The sequence below is a fragment of the Bos mutus genome, chromosome 16, assembly GCF_027580195.1.
Source record: "Bos mutus isolate GX-2022 chromosome 16, NWIPB_WYAK_1.1, whole genome shotgun sequence".
Lineage (NCBI taxonomy): Eukaryota > Metazoa > Chordata > Mammalia > Artiodactyla > Bovidae > Bos > Bos mutus.
Window position 1 is genome coordinate 70,663,073 of NC_091632.1, and position 21,447 is coordinate 70,684,519.

At 34.6% G+C, this 21,447-nt stretch overlaps 1 protein-coding gene across 2 annotated transcripts in view; it reads right to left on the reverse strand.

Moving 5' to 3' along the window:
- The window catches only part of BRINP3 (BMP/retinoic acid inducible neural specific 3), a 485,075-nt gene that overhangs the window by 145,598 nt on the left and 318,030 nt on the right, over positions 1-21,447 (reverse strand). For both annotated transcript variants that reach the window (XM_070384505.1, XM_070384504.1), the window contains exon 6: positions 17,126-17,362. In XM_070384505.1, coding sequence (XP_070240606.1) covers positions 17,126-17,362 — 237 coding nt within the window. The remainder of the gene's footprint in view (positions 1-17,125; positions 17,363-21,447) is intronic.

A 21,447-nucleotide genomic window follows, 5' to 3' on the forward strand; every position in this document is an offset into this window, starting at 1 on the left:
CTAGTATTGTTGCCTGGAGGATTCCATGGACAGAGGAACCCGGAAAAGGTTTGACAAATGGACCACTAAAAGACCCGTCGGTTTTAAAAGGCTGAGGCATGTCTCTAGACCTCAGTGGTGTTTGTGGACATTTATCTTGTTATTCTATGTGTGTTATCTTTCACAGCCAGTGTGACACATTTGGTCAACCTCCCTGGGATGATAATTGTTCAGAATTCACACAACACAGTTACCTGACAATCTGACATAACACTGCACATTTGTTTTCCTGCCAATTAACTTCAAGATCTTTCCACTAACACTTTGTCAGATCCTTAAATGATGCGGTGACTTTTGCCAATAGAAGAGTGATTTTTTCTTCACAGCTAGCTGTTAAGATCATACTAGCAAGATAACAAAAATTAAATGAGACTCTCAGTGACAGGGCATTTAGCCCCATGGCAGATGCTACATGCATGCTATAGGTGTCACTATCAAAGAGTGGAGTAGATTGAAGGGATATTGGTTAAATCGAACAAAATATACCTTTTGTAAACAGATTGGTAAGTCTTATGAGCTATCTGGCTATGCTCTACAAAATGTGCAGTTATCAATGTACAAAGAATCTTGAATTATCATAATATAATGAAAAGTAATTTTTATAAAAAGTCAGAGATACAGAAATACTATTCTTAGTATGACAGCCTAGATTACCACATTTAAAATTAGAATCTTGTTAAATATAGCTAACAAATATTAACAGTGAGTGAAAGTATCCAGTATGGAGTTCAACTCCCTCTAAATAGAATTATTATCTGTTTTGCCTCTAGAGTTTCACATCATTCCATAATGAAATAAGCAAATGATAATACATATAATTCACTGTCAGCATTTAGAAGAATCTAAGACATATGAAATTAGTTATCAATATCATATTTCATACAAATATACATAATACACATTGCTAATGTCACTTCATGTATCTATGTATTGTCTACAAGTGTATTCATTTTACTGCAAGCCACATTTATAGCAAGCCACTAAGTTAAAATAGGGATTCCCTGTTGGTTCAGACAGTAATGAGTCTGCCTGCAATGCGGGATACTGGAGTTTGATCTCTGGGTCAGGAAGATACCCTGGAGAAGAAAATGGCAACCCTAGTATTCTTGCCTGGAATATCCCATGAATGAAGAAGCTTGGTGGGCTACAGTCCATAGGGTCACAAAGAGTCGGACACAACTGAGCAACTTCACTTTCATGTTAAAATAAGCTATGACAAGCAGGTGAGGAATTTCCTTATGTGATAAGAGCACTTGTTCATGAAACAGTTTGGCATACAAAACAAGAATCATGTATTTCTGTCTGAGCTTGATTTTTTTTTTTAATTTTTGCATGGCTTTTGAGATTTTATTTGCCTGACCAGGGATCAGCCTGCGACCCCTGCAGTGGAGGAGCAAAGTCCTAACCACCGGACTGAACTTGAATTCTTGATTTACTACAAAGTAGATATGTTGGGAAAGTAACATAAGCGTGTGTTAGACCTGGCTTTCCTATCTGTAATACAAAAACAAAAATTCAATTATATTAGTAATGTGTAGGATTACTTTAGGGAGAAGGCAATGGCACCCCACTCCAGTATTCTTGCCTGGAAAATCCCATGGACGGAGGAGCCTGGTGGGCTTCATTCCATGGGGTCGCTAAGAGTCAGACATGACTGAGCAACCTCATTTGACTTTTCACTTTCATGCATTGGAGAAGGACATGGCAACCCACTCCAGTGTTCTTGCCAGGAGAATCCCAGGACGGGGAGCCTGGTGGGCTGCCGTCTATGGGGCCGAACAGAGTCGGACATGACTGAAGCGACTTAGCAGCAGCAGCAGGATTACTTTAAATAATAAAGGGAATAAGGTCTAAACTATATCTAAGTGGTCCATATACTTTCTACGAAACCCATCAAATAATGAACTTGGAAAATATAGCAAGTATTTACCACGATTTCTTGGAGAACGTGGTCAAACTTAATGTCTCATAATGTTCCATTTTAATTAAATAGATCATGATACCAGTCTCTACATTTCTTTCATCTTCAGTGAAATAGAAAGTGTAGACTCCCCATATGTAAGGGACCAGAGGCTAAGTTTTCCCAGCATAAAAAAAATCACCAAGATATTGCTGGGTTTCAGCAACAAAGATTTATTTCTTGCTCATATGATGCATCCACCTCAGAGCGGGTGGGGCTCTGCTGTCTACTGTTCTATTTCAGTGACACGAGCTGCCGGTCTTGACCACCTGGATCATCATCAACTACGTTGACTGAAGAAGCAAACCTAAGACATTGTGCCTGGTTCTCAAAGGCTTCCTCTAGAGAATGACAAGCTTTGTTTCCTCTCACATTTCCTTTATCTGAACAAGCCAAATGGCCACATCCAGCGGTGCCATGAAGTCAATTCTCATATGCCCATAAAGATGAGAACCATCTATACTTGCTGAAGAGCATGACTGACAACTTTATCTTATAAACCACTGTCATTGGACAATCTGGAAGTGTTTTCTTATATACTTTAAATATCTCATTTTAAAGATTTTATGAGCAAGTAAAATTTACATGAGATATACCTTGACTTTGTGTTCATGTCTAATGCACTATAATTAGACTATCTGCGTGAATCCAAAAGCCCAGGTTAAAATTCATACATTGTTGTCTTTGTTTATCAGTGAAATAACTGATGAAGCAGTTCATGTAAAGGACAACAAAATTAACTCTGCACCTATATAAAGAGTTCACTCATTTTCTTTAGCAAAATAATGAAATTTAATAATAAATGGGACGTTATGAAAATGAATGGGTAGAACTACTTGGTAGTTTGATAGAGGGGACACTGCCTAAGAATTAAATTAAATTTATACAACAATGGAATATTTAACTTAGAGAGTACTGAGTATTCAACATTAGAAGATTTTAACAAAAGCTATGTGACCATTATGAGGTAACTGTGGAAGATATGAATGCACTGAGTATTGATAGCCTTTGTCATATCTTCCTAGAATTTAGCTGAAATGAATAACTATTTTTTATCAAAATGACCCAGAAATCATTAGAAAAGGCATCACATAGACTCTTATAAAACCAACCAAACAGTAGCAAGTAAAATTTCTCTGAATACTCAGTATTATTTTTTAACCTCTCTTCACCATAGTCTGTATCAATGAGACAACAAACAATAAGGCACTTAATAAAGTCACCATTTATTTTATTTTTATGATGCTGAATCAAAGCCTTGAATAATTTGTTTGTGACTAAACCGGATAGGTTACCAATTTATTGGTTCTAATAAATACGGACTATGATAGCTTTAGAACAAACACACACATATATTGAGAGATAATTCTTCACAATAAAGACTTTTAAACTCATGGAAAAAACATCGTGTTTTTGTGTTCCGATGTATCTATATGATCTATCATGTTATTGAAAGGAGTTGTTCATGCTATTATTCAGATTTCAGTGATAGAAAAGAAGACTCTCCCCCAAAACAAATAAACAAACAAAAAAACTCTCAAAATACCTTGGTGAAAACAATACAACATAATACAGAGGCAAGGTATTTTTGTTTCTTAGAAGTTTTTTTTACAATATGCCTCCAAAAAGATGAATTGTGCTATAGCTATGGTGACATTTCAAGAGGTAGTAAATGAGGTAGATTGAACCAAAACCTGGGCGATGTCTTGACAATATATATTTTGTTATCGCATTCATCAATCAACATACATTGTAATATACATAATGTCTATCAAATATGGCACACTTTCCTTGTTTCTGTCACTGATTAAAAATATGGTGTTCTTTGCCCTCAAGAAACATTAAACTTTTTTTAGATAATTGGGATGATGGCACTGATCTAGGTATGGAAATACATCAGACAAACTGGAACAGGTAGAAAGAACTTGGCAGAAAGCCTTTTGGGATCTAAATCAGGAATCTTTGCATAAAACACATGCTTGGCATTCTACAACCATCTTATTTCAGATGATTTAAAAAATTAATTGAAGTACAAAATAAAATTTGGCTATGGCAAAGATAGTATTCATACTATATTAAACATAACACAGCAAGGCATTGATGAATTAGAGCAGAAACAGTGACTACTCAGAACAAACAGCAGTGAAAACCAAATCAGTTTTGCTATGTCAGCCTTGAAGGTGCACACAGTTTTTGGTGCTGAGAGTATCTGTGAATTGCAGTATAGTCAATGAACAGATTATCACAATAAATTCAAACCTATATACATATTATATAACTCACAACTGAGATTTGATATCATAAAAAATTTATTTTCTTTCTCTTACTCTTATATTTCAATTACCAAATGCTAGGATACTGCAGTGGATTGTCGTTCCCTTCTCCAGGGAATCTTCCCAACCCAGGGATTGAACCAGTGGGTTTTACCACCTTCTGCATTGGCAGGCAGGTTCTTTACCCCCTGGTCACCTGGAAAGCCACAGAGAAGGGAATGGCAATCCACTCTGCTATTCTTGCCTGGAGAATCCCACGGAGAGAAGGACCTGGCAGGCTACAGTCCCTAGGATCACAAAGAATCAGGCATGACTGAAACAACTTTACACCAAAATCAATTGTGTTTTAAGTATAAGCATATGACTTCCAAAAAGCTTTACTCATGAGAAGGCAATATTATATATGGTAGTTAATTTAGAATAATAATTTTAGATCTAGTACCTTTAATTAAATAAAGAAACTGAACGACAAACGAGATAGCTTAAGTTTTGAGTTTGATCAAAAAGCTTGTTACCAATAAAGCTTGTTTATCAAATTTTCCACTATTTAGTTTGGACACAATTATGATCATGGCATCTGGTCCCATCACTTCATGGGAAATAGATGGGGAAACAGTGGAAACAGTGTCAGACTTTATTTTTTTGGGCTCCAAAATCACTGCAGATGGTGATTGCAGCCATGAAATTAAAAGACGCTTACTCCTTGGAAGGAAAGTTTTGACCAACCTAGATAGCATATTGAAAAGCAGAGACATTACTTTGCCAACAAAGGTCCATCTAGTCAAGGATATGTGGTCATGTCTAGTCTAGTCCAGTGGTCATGTATGGATGTGAGAGTTGGACTGTGAAGAAAGCTGAGAGCCGAAGAATTGATGCTTTTGAACTGTGGTGTTGGAGGAGACTCTTGAGAGTCCCTTGGACTGCAAGGAGATCCAACCAGTCCATTCTGAAGGAGATCAGCCCTGTGTGTTCTTTGGAAGGACTGATGCTAAAGCTGAAACTCCAGTACTTTGGCCACCTCATGCGAAGAGGTGACTCATTGGAAAAGACTCTGATGCTGGGAGGGACTGGGGACAGGAGAAGAAGGGGACGATAGAGGATGAGATGGCTGCATGGCATCACCGACTCGATGGACGTGAGTTTGAGTGAACTCCTGGAGCTGGTGATGGACAGGGAGGCCTGGTGTGCTGCGATTCATGGGGTCACAAAGAGTCGGACACGACTGAGCGACTGAACTGAACTGAACTGAACTGATGGGGACAGTAGGGTTGAATGTGTCAAAATCACATTAACAAATACATACATTGCCTTTCCCTGCTAGCATATAACTGTAGAACTTCAGATAGCAAGATCAAAATATATATTTCTATCTAAAATTGTATGGTTAGAATATGATGTTTTTAGTTGCTTGTGTCTAAAAAGCCAACTGTGCCTGATATTGCGTCTATTCACAAACATTCTGGATCCTCTTCTAGGCATATGGTAAAATGGCACTTCTCTGTTTCCTTTGAAATTAGCCTTGGCTATAAACTGATCACAGGTAATGGGAGTGCTTTCCAGTAGCTCATATTAACTCCCAGCAATCCATGTAAGAGCCAGGGACAATTTACAGCACTTTTTCCATGGCCTCTAGAGCCAAACCACTCCAGATGGTGACACTACCTTCAGCCTGAACCCAGGACTGCAGACAATGCAGTGCAAAGACCCCAGCTAAGCTGTGTGGACACACAATATGAGTGAGAAATTAACTTTTTATAGCTGAGATTTTAGGGGTGTTTATTACTATTGACGTGTTAGCAAGCTGATCTTGACTTACATGGAAACGGAAGCCAAAATGGAGGGCTCAGTCCATGCTGAAGAAAGCAAAAGTGTGCACGTGTGATGATGACTTAGTGGATTGTGGCTGTGTTAGAGACACTCTGTCAGAGGCTAGAATGATGACCATCACATTAAGCAGTGGAGAAGCATCTGGTAAAACTGCTATCTGTGTTCTTGGTAATAAAGATCATTGCACCCACTAAATGCACAGTGCCAGGGAAGAAGCCAGCAACCAGAATGTTAGTTCTGCTGCTAATGACTGTTTCTGGCAAGGTATGGCAAATTATGACCCTCTGTCACAGTGACACATTGCTCCAGATGGACACTTCACTGTCAGCCCAAGTCCTGGAGGGAACAGCTTACAGAGGACTCCAAGCCAGCTCGCCACGGACAAATGGTATGAAAAAAAAATAATTGTAATGTCATACTCCAAACAGAATTTTTGATTGTGCATTTCTATAGCTAATTACCTAGATTTTGGGTCTGATACAACCACCTCAAACTTAAAAGAGAATTAGTGAGCCTGAAAGCAGAAACAAAAGGGAATAAATAAACAACTAATCAGAGTTGAAAAAGACAAATGCTTCTCAATTCCTAATATTAAAATAATATATTTCGTTACAATGGGCTAGAGCACAGAATAGATTAATTTGTCTTAGGGAATATGTCCCTAAGACAAAAGACCTAAGAACCAGTAAATATTCTCACTGGACAAGGCACCGATAAAGAAGTTTAACACGGTCACATAATTCAAATGAGGGAGGTAGGAAGAGAAATAGAATGAAAAGGAAAAAGAAATAGCAAATTTAGGAAACAGATCTAGGGAGAACTGGGTGTGACTAACTTATAATAGGAAAGAACAAATCTGACTCCAGACTGGATCTGATTCTTTAACTTTAACCTTTGTATTCTATCGCTTTTTCTATAAGTTAAGAATGTCATCAGGGCTTCTCAGGTGGCACTAGTGGTAAAGAACTCTCCTGCCAATACAGGAGACATGCGAAGTGGGTTCAATCCCTGGATTGGGAAGATCCCCTGGAGGAGAGCATGACAACCCACCCCAGTATACTTGCTTGGAGAATCCAGTGGACAGAGAAGCCTAGTTGGCCACAGTCCAAAGGGTCGCTAAGAGATACAACTGAAGTGATTTAGCATGCACAGATGCAAGAATGTTGCCTGCTGCTGCTGCTGCTGCTGCTAAGTCACTTCAGTCGTGTCGTCTAAAATATACAAGAGTCATTCTCATGGCTCTGACCTTCAAAGGTATAACACTTTTCATTCATATAGAGATTAAAAGTTGCAAAACAGAGAATAATATCTGTCTTGTTAGAGGTTTATAGGAACATCACAACCTGATCTATATAGACAGCAGCAAGAACAAAGGATTCTGAAAGCAAGAAGTTTGCAAAAACCAACTATATCCCTTCCTCTTTTAGTATAAAAGAAGCCTGAATTCGAAATAGGGTGAGATGGTTCTTTGGGACACTAGTCTACCATCTTCTTGGTCTGCTGGCTTTCTGAATAAAGTCACTATTCCTTGCCCCAACAACTCATCTCTCTACTTATTGGCTTGTCATATAGTTAGCAGTATGAGCTTGGACCTGGTAACCACTGGCCCATGAACTTGACTGAACTCCAGGTTAGGGTTAGGGTTAAGTTTAGGTCCATGAAATTAACTGAACTCCAGTGGATAAAACATGAGTTGAAATGAAAAAAAAAAAAAAAGACTGCCAGCTAAAAATCATATGAAGTTTAAGATTTAAAAACATTTAGATTTCCAATGTTTTCCACTTCACATGGTTCAAGCAATTCCTGTGGTGGCAAGATGGTTCTCTAACATTCTACTGACCTTGTTATTCTTTCATATCTGAGAAGGAAAATGAACAGCACTTCCTATAGCTATTGGGGAAACAGAGAATCTTCCATGTCTCTGAGATACTCCTAGGAAATATATTTCTGTGTATCATTGACCCAATTTTTCATATGTCTTGAACTGATCTTTGTAGCTGGGAGAATGGATTCTTGTGATTCATTTGCATTCATCAGAGAGCAGTTCTGGATGTCATTATGAGTTAAGTCCCATAAGCTGTGCATTACTAAGAATGGGAATGGGGGCTCCTGGAAGAAAAATCAAGGTGTTTTATGTCAAAGAAAGAAAAAAAAAACTGAAAGGAAACAGTAGGATTTTATTAAAGTTATAATATGCAAAATGGATTGATAATTAAATGTCAAATATTTTATTTAGATATACTTATTTTCCTTGGAAAATAGTCTTTTCCCGTGAATTGGTAACTAAATATCATCTGAGGGAGAAGCTACTTCTGAGAAACAAAGTTAAGAATAGTTTAGATAAAAATAACAAGAAAGAAATACATTATTTTTTTTAAGTTTGTAAATCAAGTTAACCCAACTTTAATACTACATTTTGCCATAACAGCAGTAGAAAGTTTATCCATTTTCAGATGAATTATCAAATAGACAGTATTCTCTGCAAGTAACATCTAGACAAGTTCATTATCAAGGTGGCCTCCAGCTGCCATTCTTGGTTCATCAAATGAGTATTATTAAATGTAATAGGACATGATCTTGATAACAATCTATGTTGACAGCATACTCTACACCTAGATTTTCTATGCACCAAGTGTTAACACCATTTTTCTAAAGAGTAAAGAAGCCATGTTAAAACTTTCTAAAAGATCTATGTTCTTTATAAACCAGGCCTGTTATTTTTTTTAAGCTTATGTATTACTTCTATCATCATATAACATAGCTACAGGTTAAATTATTGATTCTTATTAATCCAAAAATAATTGAGGATAATTCAGAATGTGACATGGGAAAAATACCACATTGCTATTTAGTTTTTTTTTAATTTTTCTGGCAATTTTATTAAATAGTTGCATAATCCAAATTCAAATAAATTGTGGTTTTAACGATTTAGATGTATTGGTAAAACTGTAAAGACTTCCAGCTTTTTCATTAGGTTTGAATCCTTGATCCAAATCTGGGTAGAAATTATCTCTAAATAATTGGTAACATACTTTTCGTTTTTATCTAATTAAATATAATATATAAACTAGTTTTTATTTGGCACTGTGACTGTGAGGGTGCATGTGAGGGTTTTTTCTCTGCCTCTGTTTTTCTCTGTATCTTTCCCTATATGCTCTATTTTGCTATAATCAGTGTTACATATATGCCATCATTATTTCTTATTAAATAACATTCGTTTCTCAAAATATAAAGGTAGAGAATGGATAGATTTGTTTAAAATATAAATATTTCAACCAATACTTCTCTCAGATGGCAATATATGAAAAGAGAAATACATTCTATTTTGGAATTTTCTGACGCTTTTATTTGCAGGCTATAAAAGGTATATTTTCCAGGACTCTTTTTAACAGAACAAAATGAATCCTCCATAATCAAATAAAAAAGAGCTTAGCATTATATGCTAATCAGATATACTTTTATTCATGGTGATAACAGATAACACTGATTTTACTGATTTAGTTTTACTCAGTAGCAATAGAAAACACATACAACAGAAAGACATTTGCAAGTTATCCTGACCTGATACAATTTGCAGTACATTTTGTATTTTTGTGTGTGTGATGGCAGGCATCTGCATTCTGTATGGTTACTATGTGTACTCTAATTTACACACTTCTATACTTAACGCTATTCGTACTTAAGAAAGTATTTCCTATATGCAGACACATTATTCTATTTTGATAAAATAACAGGTACAAATATTTTTTCCTCAGTTTCAATCAAAATAACTTTTAGATATATTATTTGCATTTGAAATGCAAATTTTAAATAAAAAAACAACATATAAGCTAATTTGAGTTAAATGTTTGAAAGTAACCTAAAATCCCACTGTAACTTGCATAGTCTACCTAGAATACACCTGTATTTGAATTTTAGGCTTGTGGACACATATACACAAATAACTGTGCATTTTACCTAAAATTCAAGGAGACTTCTAAAGAGTTTCCTTGACACACTGTCACTGCTTTCCCAATCCCTAGGAGTATGAAATAAGCTGGTGCGTTTCCTTACAGTCAAGGTACCAAGAAGAAAGTCTGTCAACTTAAAGGTGCCTGTGGGGGGTGGGAACAATTTGGAAATCTTTTCCCAATTAAGTACCTGCCTCATACTTCTTGTATTTTCTTTACCTCTATGAGGTAAAATGTTTTATTTCTCAATAAAAAGCTCTTTTAAAATCTATCAAATGTGGTTACCCACAGATTTCACTAGTTTTGAGAGAATTCCAGTAAAAACAGAATATTTTATCAGTTGTTTAGTTACAAGAGTGAATGTTATCTTTTGCTAAAGATCTAATATAGTAATAAAATTTGGGGTTCATTTTTATCTATATGTTGAAATTGATAAAAGAATACTCTCCACACTACCTATGAAGGGTCATAAAATTTATAGCAAACTAAGGTCACTCCTCCCATTAGATACGAATCAGCTAAAAACATTAGGCACCAATTGAAACAAATAATTAAATATAAACATTTTCAACATTATAGACAGTTTCAGAAATATCATGCAAAAAAATAGATTTATCCTGTAAATCATTGTTTTCTCAATATTAACACAAGTGAACCAGTATGATGAGTCCAGTTTTAAACTCAAGATGGGCAATCCAAAGATGAGTTAAGATTAAAGCATCTGATTGTACTAATAATATTACCTTTAAACTAGTAGTTCAAAACCTCTGAACATTGAATATTTCTGACTAAATTTTGACTAAATTACTAGCATTTAGGCATATACTATGTAGCAAAATTTTAAAATATTGATTCACTTGTTCTGAGATCATGTTCTTTATATTGTTTAGATGTCAAAATTCTTTTTATTTTTAAATTTGCAATTAAATTATGCTATAAATACAGTAAGATGCACATAAATATAAACCCAGAAATTTTTCAGAAACCCAACATACAATGGTAGCCAACCCGTGGATTAAGGAATCTTGTTTTTAATACCAAATAAGACATGCAGACCTTTATTTGCCCATTGGGAAATGGCAACCCACTCCAGTATTCTTGCCTAGAAAATCCCATGGACAGAGGAGGCTGGTGGGCTAGAGTCCATGGGGTTGCAAAGAGTCAGAAATGGTTGAGCCACTGAGCACATACATACATATAAATATATGTATATATTTCAATTTCTTTTTGAAGTATGTATATACTTCAGTTTTTTTTTTTTCAATTTGATATTAGAGAGATTTATTCATATTATTCTGGATGGATAGTTTTATCCCTTACCTTTATAGAATGCCATTGTGTAAATATACAATTTTTTACTCTGTCTTTGTGGATGAACATTTAGTAGTTTTCACCTTAATATTATTAAGCATAACGCTACTGTGAACAATCTTGTACATTTTTGGGTATTCATTGTTGCAAATATGTACATATTTCTTTTGGATTTCTATCTAGACCATCTAAGCCTTCCTCTGTTTATCTATTTGACCCAGATAATTTTTCTTCTGTTTTATCCTTTATTGTCTTATTATAGGGTGATCAAAAATGTTTTATCTTATTTTCTTAGCTATAAACATTTTTCTTATTTTAGTAGATATTCCAGATATTATTCTTGATTTATTTCACTCTAATGCAAAGTACATCTCTTAAGCACATCCTCAACAATGCTAGTAACTTGGGATCCTTAGAAACTCTTTCCATTTACCACCCATTATTACACTATTGTCATACATTAAAATCTTACATATATTTTATTTTCAGATAACCTCATAATTATTATTTTGTACAGGTGGTATTCACTTATACTTTCTCACATACATTTGCCATCTCTGGCATTCCTCTTCCCCTTTACATGGTCAAGTTTCCATTAGCATTTCTTGTCTGAACACATCTTTATTTTCACCTTCATTTTTTTTTAGTGGTACATAATTCTAGATTGTTATATTTTTAGCACTTTAAAGATGCCAAAATCTGTTTGTGTTTTTGTTTTGATAAGTCAAGCTTATTATTAGTCCAATGGAAGTAATGTTTTTCTTTTTTCTCTAGTTATATTGGAAGAATTTTATTCTTTTTTTCAACAGATATGCCTAACTGTGGTTTTGCTTGACTTTACTTTACTTTGTATTCATTGTGCTTTTTGAATCTGTAGGTTGAATTTGGGTTTTCAGTTTTTAAAAAATCTATATCCTTTACATTTTTCCCTAGGTGTATCCCATTTTCCCCTTCATTCTTCTTGTGTCTCAAACTAAAATACCTTAGACCCTTCAAGCATATCTCACATGCTTCTCATGCATCTATCCAATATTTTGTTGTTGGTTTCCTCACTGATCCCATTTTACCATTTCGATTTTATTTTCTTGTCTCCATGGTCACTGATCCTGTCATCCACTAAGCCAAGATTTCTACTAGAACAAAATTTTGAGTTATTGATTTCAGATACTGAATTTTGATGTTTTAGAATGTCCTTTAGTTTGTTTCATAAATCACCCAAATCTTGGGTGACTTCTGCACTACTCCATCTATTTTATCCTTCCTTTCCTTTCATTTTTTGAACATTTTCATGATAACTATGTGAAATTTGTTCTTCAGTTCAGTCCAGTTGCTCAGTCGTGTCTGACTCTTTGCGACCCCATGAATCGCAGCGTGCCAGGCCTCCCTGTCCATCACCAACTCCCGGAGTTCACCCAGACTCACGTCCATCGAGTCAGTGATGCCATCCAGCCATCTCATCCTCTGTCGTCCCCTTCTCCTCCTGCCCCCAATCCCTCCCAGTATCAAAGTCTTTTCAAATGGGTCAACTCTTCGCATGAGGTGGCCAAAGTACTGGAGTTTAAGCTTCAGTGTCATTCCTTCCAAAGAAATCCCGGGGCTGATCTCCTTCAGAATGGACTGGTTGGATCTCCTTGCAGTCCAAGGGACTCTCAAGAGTCTTCTCCAACACCACAGTTCAAAAGCATCAATTCTTTGGCACTCAGCCTTTTTCACAGTCCAACTCACATCCATACATGACCACAGGAAAAACCATAGCCTTGACTAGACGGACCTTTGTTGGCAAAGTAATGTCTCTGCTTTTGAATATGCTATCTAGGTTGGTCATAACTTTCCTTCCAAGCAGTAAGCGTCTTTTAATTTTATGGCTGCAGTCACTATCTGCAGTGATTTTGGAGCCCCCCAAAATAAAGTCTGTCACTGTTTCCATTGTTTCCCCATCTATTTCCCATGAAGTGATGGGACCGGATGCCATGATCTTCGTTTTCTGAATGTTGAGCTTTAAGCCAACTTTTTCACTCTCCTCCTTCACTTTCATCAAGAGGCTTTTGAGTTCCTTTTCACTTTCTGCCATAAGGGTGGTGTCATCTGCATATCTGAGGTTATTGATAAATCTCCCAGCAATCTTGATTGTTCTTACTAATTTCTATATCTGAAACATCTTACATCTGTTGTTGGTTCATGTGCGCTCAGTCTCTTAGTCATGTCTGACTCTTTGTGACCCCAGCGGGCTCCTGACCAAGGAGTTTTTTTCAGGCAAGAATACCGGAGAATGTTGCCATTTCCTCCTCCAGGGGATCTTCCCAAGCCAGGGATGGAACCCACTTCTCTTGCAGGCAGATTGTTTACCAGTGAATGACGTGGGAGGCCTGGTTTCTTTTCCGTTTGATATTAGCCTTAAGGTCTACTCACATGCTGATGATTAGAGATTTATGTTCATCATAAATAAAAGGAACTGCAGAGGTTTTAGAAAACGTTTTTCCTCTAAAGAGGCCACCCTCTTTATATTTAACAAACATCATATGGAGTTGATCCTTTAAGGATAACCTCTTTAGTATCAAGATTTGAGCTGTATCTGTGCTGTTATGCTTACATAAAACTCAATCTAGCTCTGACTCTCCCCTGTTCTTAGGGCATGATGCTTCAGGGCTTTCTGTTACGGACCTAGTGAGCATATGCTACTTCAGGCCCGTAACACTGAAGAAGATTCAGTTCTATCATGCAGAAGTTTTTACTTTATCTCTTTAGTCATCTGCCACAGGTTAAGGCGAGTGTCTTAAAGAGGGTGCTGAACATATATTTAAAACTCCTTAAGCCTCTAATTTTTTTAGTTCAATCAATTGTGACTGCAAAATTTTCATCTGATTTCTCTGTCCTGGAATACCAGCATTTTCCAGGGGCTAGTCCTAAATTTTCAGTTTCATACTCTGCCCTGAAATGACAAAAGCGCTTTAAGGAAAAGCAGTTCTAGAAACACAGTGGTACTTCCTCATTCTCTCTGGAGTATCCCATCCTTTCCTGTTCTATTTTCAATCTCCTCCCTCTGGAGAGCTTTTATCCCTCAAGCACTTGAAAGTCTGTGGTAAATTTCATCTGCTTGCAAAGATTTTTGAATATGTTTTAGCATCCAGCACTATCTGAAATTCAGCAAATATCTTGGGGTAGATTAAACTTCTTTAAGCCTATTGAGTCTAAAATTTTGTCATTCTACTCTCCACAACCATTAGAAGCTTTGCTGGTTTCTTTTTCGCCCATCAGCCACTCTGCTTGGTGAAATGATGAGTCCTCAGCCTCTGTTCACATAGGTAAGCAAATTAATGAATAAAACAAGAAAGAAAGAAGGAAAGAAGGACAGAAAGGAAGCAAAGTAGAAAGAAAGAAAAAAAAAAGTTATGAATCCTAAGCTTATATCTTGTGCCAGGAATTTTAGTCCATGCAGTTGTGACTTTTATGATCTATTATATATTTAAATGTATAATTTTAAAAACTATTCAACTTTTAGTTACTATCAACAGATGTATTGGCCTACTTCAATCTACAACATATCACCTGAAACAAAACCCCCACCTTTCACTTGGTGATTTTCTAAAATATTCTCTCAAAGCAAAATAATAGGGGCAGCATTCCTATGTGAGTTCTACAGACTTGGGGCTTCTAAGATTCTCTGATCTAACATGCCATACACTGTAATATGTAGACAGAAGGTTTGTTTTTTCTCTTCAAATCTAACCCTAAGAAGACTATTTTATATTATAGCTTATCTAAAAGTATTGCATTTCATCATTATTTTTAAACATCAGATGGTTCTACTTGAATATAAAATTAGGTTTCTAATATGTTACTTATGAGTGTTCTATTGAAAAACTAAAAGGAAGAGTTTGAGTTTAGAAATTCATTCTGACAATGTCGAGAAACTGCTTAATTCTAGACAGGTTTTCCTTTTTATATAAAGAGAAATATTACTAAAATTGAGGAGGATAATTTATTATACACTATTTTGATTAATATATACATATATATATATTTATAAAGAAAATATGTATCTATGAACTCTTCGTAGGTCTATTACTTTCCATTTTATTTTATAATTTTGTGGTTCTACTACGCAAAATGGTGAGGGCTTATTGAAATCATCTATATTGTTTTTCTTGTCTGATGTTAGCTGTGGGCTTGTCATATACAGCCTTTATTATGTTGAGATATGTATTTTTATGCCTAAATTAAGGGTGTTTATTGTGAACATATAGTAAATTTCATTGTCATTGTTTTAAGTGAGTTCAGTTAAATGAATCACTGACAAAATTATAACTTTCAAGAATATAATCTGACCTCTTGGCAATTAAAACGTCTTTGCCAATTTGAAACTTAGTCATATCCAACACTTTTGACTAAATGCTACATAATTATACTTAGCACATTCTGAGGATTTTTATTATTCTATTAATAAGAATGATCATATATGTTATTATCATCATTTTTCATTTCATGTTGAGGCACTCAACTTTTTATTAAAGTTCATTGCTTTATGAAATGAAGGCCATTACAGGTAACATAGTCTATTTTATATGTAACAATATGGGAAACACAAGTATGCACTCATAAAAATTCAGAAATAGCAGAAACAAACTCCACAGACATTACTAGATCAAAGCTGATCTAAATTTGGTTTAAAAATAAGTAGTAGAGTAAAAGTGCACATTCATGAGATTCCCTTTAATGTGAAGAAAGTATAGAAAAATCCTTCTCTGGATCTTGCCTCAGAAGTGGAACTCAGGGCCCATGAGAATAGTCCAGAAAGGAATCGGAGGTATTGGACTAAGAATGCCACCTGCCATGTCAGTAAACACAAGCTGCCTGGACTTTGAGCCACCACAGCTGCCCCAGCGTGAGCCCTGAGTGAATGCAAGATGGAAACAGGATGCAAACCATCAACCTATCAGATACTGCAGCAGCCCTGCCAGGTTGCACCCTAAGGTGACTCAGGAAAAGCATAGGATACTGGCCCCAAAACCTGAAGTGCATAATACAGGAAAGACTTCCATCAGCCTTGACGTTTCATCTGCTCTTACATTGAAATAGAGAAGGAAATAGCAATGCACTCCAGTATTCTTGCCTGAAAAATCCTATGGACAGAGGAACCTAGTGAGCCATAGTCCAGGGTCTATGGGGTCACAAAAGTGTCGGACACAACTTAGATACTAAACAACAACAGTACACAGAAAAGCAGTAAATTCCTTAACTTCAGATGTCTGGTTTTCCTTAATCAACAGAATCGATGTTCCAACTACCTGGTTTTTGTTCTAAAAACTCCTCTGTAATGCTGGCTCCTCCCTTACCACTTGGGGCCATCCTGCAGAGCGACCTGAGAGTTCTGTCTCTTCAGAGCTCTCGAAGAGCTCAGAAAATCCACCAAATAAAGCATAATTACATAATTCTCAACTTCTAGGCTGTGCACTTTTTTCAGTCCATAGTTTAAATTCTTATATTGAAAAAGGTAGGGACCTTCTTTATTAAATGATTAATATGTCAGCTCAAGAGAGGGCTGGGTTCTACTACCATAGTACATAGCATACAAAAAGTACCACATAGGGTTTCAGTAAAATACTGAATAACCAACAATAAAAGCAATATCCACAAAGAATAATAACAAATTGAATAAATTTCTTCCAAGTATGTAATAGTTTCTTCCAAAAGGGTAAAATTGTCTGTTCAATATAACATTTTTTTTGGTGAAGTTTAGAAGTGTTAGATAAAAATATATGTCTTACCTGATTCCTCAAAGTCAATGTTGTAGGCTTTCCAGGTTTCAGTTATGCGAAGAAGATTCTCTTCCATGGCTTGAATGTCCATGGAAGGGCAATTGCATTCTGGGAACTTGGGGCCACAATGACACCAGCAATCATTGTCCTTGCAGATAAACTCTCCCTCTGAGTTGCAAGCAATATAGCTCAAAGCTGCTTGTACAAAACGCTCCTGAAGGTAGTCTGGAAGTAGGACTTGCAGCCCTTAAGGAACAAACCGAAAAAGGAAATTCATTTTGATAAAGGCCAAAATATAATACATAATTACAATATTCAGAAAATGTCAAAAATGCAGCATATTAAGTTACAGGTTTATGCATATTTTAATATGATCATTAGAAAAATTACTGAATTTTGAAAAATTTTCAAATGTTTATCATTTTTTTCAACATATACTAACTCCAAGCACTTTTCAAGAATCTGGGAAATTATAAAACATTTAATATCTCAAACTATCTGATTTTATTTTTTAAATTGACTTAATTGGCTATTTGAATTTATTGATCAGAATATTTGATTATTTTATGTAATGTAGATAGAATTTACCTTTATATATTTTGAAATGAGATGTATGCATTTCCTTTTTTTTTTTTTTTTTTAGCTAGGGAAGATTTATTAAGAATTTTTCACCAGTCAAATAATTTTAAAAGACTTCAACCAAATATTAAATTAATTGAAAAATTACAATACTTCTAATACTATGGTAGTGAAACAGGAATTAAACAACAGAAAAATTGAGTCTTATAGAATGTTAAGAAACAGTCTGTTATATATTTAGTTATTTAAAAGCAATTCAAATCAATAAAAGAAAAAAAATTCTTCCAAAAATTATATTCACACAAGTTGTTTCCATATCTTGGCAATATAAATAATGGTGCCATGAACACTGAGGTACATATATCTTTTTGAATTAATGTTTTCATTTTCTTTGGATACATACCAGCATTGGTAGTTCTATTTTTAATTTTCTGAAGAATCTCCACACTATTTTCCATTGAGGCTGCACCAGTTTACAAACCCACCGACAGTTCGCAAGGATTCAGGAGATGTATGCATTTCTTTTCCACTTATTTTCAAATACTTCCAATATTTTTATTTTACCTTCAAACTATCAGCTCATCTCTACTTAGATATTATTTGCAGCATTGGCAAAAGTGTTATGAAATGTTGCTGTATCTCATGTCATTAAAACACGTAACTTTATATGAGTATGTTTTTCAAATGATCACTTCAATTGACTACAGGGAAGTCATAGAGAGACTGAGTTGTTTCACTGATTATTCCTCATCAGTCATAGTGATACAGTTTATTACTTTTCAACATGCAAGTTAAGTTACTAATTCTTAAGAATATATTAAGAATAAAAATAAGGCTATCAAACATATTTAGGGATCTCTACTTGTTTTACATTTAAGCATTTGCTACAAAAATCTAATCAAAAGGGTAAATATTCAATATAATCAGTAGGTAAAAATAAACATAAAAGTAAAGGAAAATTTATTCAATAACTCACAGCAATTTACCACAAAATTTGATTTTTACCTCCTTTACATGCTTCCTTTCTAACAAAAAAAACCAAAGCAAAACAAAACAAAAACACATTTTTTTATATATAATCATTATCTACAACTTTAATTTAACTAAAATCATGAATTAACATTTAGGGGAAAAAGTCTATCATGTAAAAATCTTGACAATTGTACTTATCTCATTCTTTCAGACTAATGCTACCATAGATTGGTCAGGAAAAGTACTCAACACATATTTATTACTTTACTATTCATTTTTATTTCATCTCAAATAAACATTGAATGCCTTCCATTTGGAAGAGACTTTCTAGGAAAAGTATAATATGAAAATGACCAATTCTTGCCCTAAAGGCATTTGCAATATATTTAGTAGAAGAAGCAATATAATATATAATATTAGATATATACAATGATATTATACAATATTTCACTAGGTATAATTAATTGGTAAAGCAACCACATTAGGTTCATAAGATTAATAAAACCTTTAATTAGAAAGGTAGACTGGAACATTATTTGATGTTTGATACATGGATAGTTTTCAACTTTAAGAGATTTGATGGGCCATGGGATAATACATTAGCAATATCACACACAAATGAACTATGGAACATATTCTTTAAAATAGCAATTAGCAATATTGTTTTAATTCATGTGCACTATGAGAATGCAATGAGTGAGTTGCTTAGAAAAATAGATCCAGGGTAATGTTATTGGGGCTCTTATTTCAGGATGAAGTACAGGGAATTAGTTCACTTGTATTTAAATGATGTTTAACCATGAAAGTACTCTGAGTAGTACTTTAATTTATATGCAAAAGATATAAAGAAAAAATTAATTTAGACAGAAAACTAAAAATATCTAAACCAAAGAATAGGGGATAAAAAGGCAATTTTTAGGAGACAGGAGAAGATGAATGGGATCTACTAGACAGTACTTTATATGATGTAAGGCAGGTGAAATATGTCAAATGACTTGGAGGAGTAAACTGGTAAAGCTAGATATAGTCTTAAATGTCTAGTCCTGCAGGTCATCAAATGACTGTATACTTCAGAAATATCTAATATCTGAAAATACTGATATTCAGTGTTAAAAACTGGCTAAGTCAGAGTCCCTGTTAATGAGACTCAGGACTTTGGACCAGATATATGGAACCCACTGATTATCTCAATTAAAAAAAAATTAAAAATGAAAAGAAAATCAGAGAATTTATGTAACACTTAAAATGTTATAAACCAAGTAGTTACAGTATAATTTTCAATCTGTAAAAATGATAGTGCCTTAGCAGAAATAGAAAAGGGTGGAAAAGTAATTTGAGAAGGAAAGACTGATGGCAGAAAATGATGAGTTTAGCTTTAGACATGCAAGGATTTCTGTTGCATGTTATCTCTGCTTTATATCTATCTGTCTGTCTAAAGAAAGGAAACTGATATTCTGTAAAACCATACTAAAAATACAATTTTTTTTGGAAAAGAGATTTACAGTCAGACCACTCAAAACTCTTTAACTTTACAACCAGATCATTAATGTAAACAATAATTAATACCTAGAGAGAAAACTTGGACTGTTTTAACAGACAACTCAGAGGGATTGAAGGCCGTCCTACAGACATTTTGTTAATGTACAGAACCAACAGAGTAAAAATACTGATGAAACCATTATTAGAAAGTCTCCTCGATTGTGAGACAAAGCTAAGGAAGAAGAGTTCTGAGCCTAGGGGATATTGTGAAAGTAAGCATGTGAGGCAGGGCTAGTGTTACAAGCTGAAAACCCATTGAGTAAAATATAACCATGTCCAGTATTGGAGGACCAGTTTTTTTCAACCAAACTTCTCACTAGGAACAACTAGAAAATATAGAAGGCATATTAAAATAATCTGTCTATACTATATAGTGCAGGGAACTATAGTCAATATCTTATAATGCAAAATAATCTAAAAAGTATGTGCAGAGAGATTCTTACATATATACATATATATGTATATATATATATATATGGCACAAAATCACTTTCCTGTACACTTGAAACTAACATGACATTGTAAATAAACTATAATTCAACTTCTAAAAATCTGTTCAAAAGGATCCAAGTCCAATAAAAGTGAGGATGTCTAGAACTACCATGACAAGAAAAGGATCCCTGAGGTGCAAACCACACAGCTTTTGTCTTAGAGTTTTGTCCAGTTAACAAATCAAAAACTGAAGTTTAGAGCCAGTCATGATAAAGATAGTAAATTGCTCCAGATTTGTAGAAATACATAAGGCCTATATACTCAAGCAGTAATTAAACAAAAAATTAGATTTCATAGGTTTAAAGCATACTTTCAAAGAAGTCAATTAAAATGGATTGAAATGCTACTGCAAATCAAAGTAAACCTTCTCTGGAGAAAGAAAACATCAAGAATTTTAAATTATTTTTGTAAAGCACAGCATCAAAATTTAATAAAAATAATGAGCACATAAATAAGAAAGAATAGTTTATCAAAAATGAACTGTAAATTAATTTCAGTCACCCAATAAAGAATTAAACAAACACTGTAGACAATTTTGACAAAGAATTGGAAACTAAAAATTATAACGAAATGGAAATTCTGCAAATAAAGTATATATACATACATACAAACACACGCACACATACATATAGGAGTTACCAATAATAGATTTAATAGCAGACTAGACACAGCTGAAAGGATAAACAGCAAACTGGTATATGTCATAAAAAATATTGAACACAGAATACTAAAATGGCAAATGGATATAA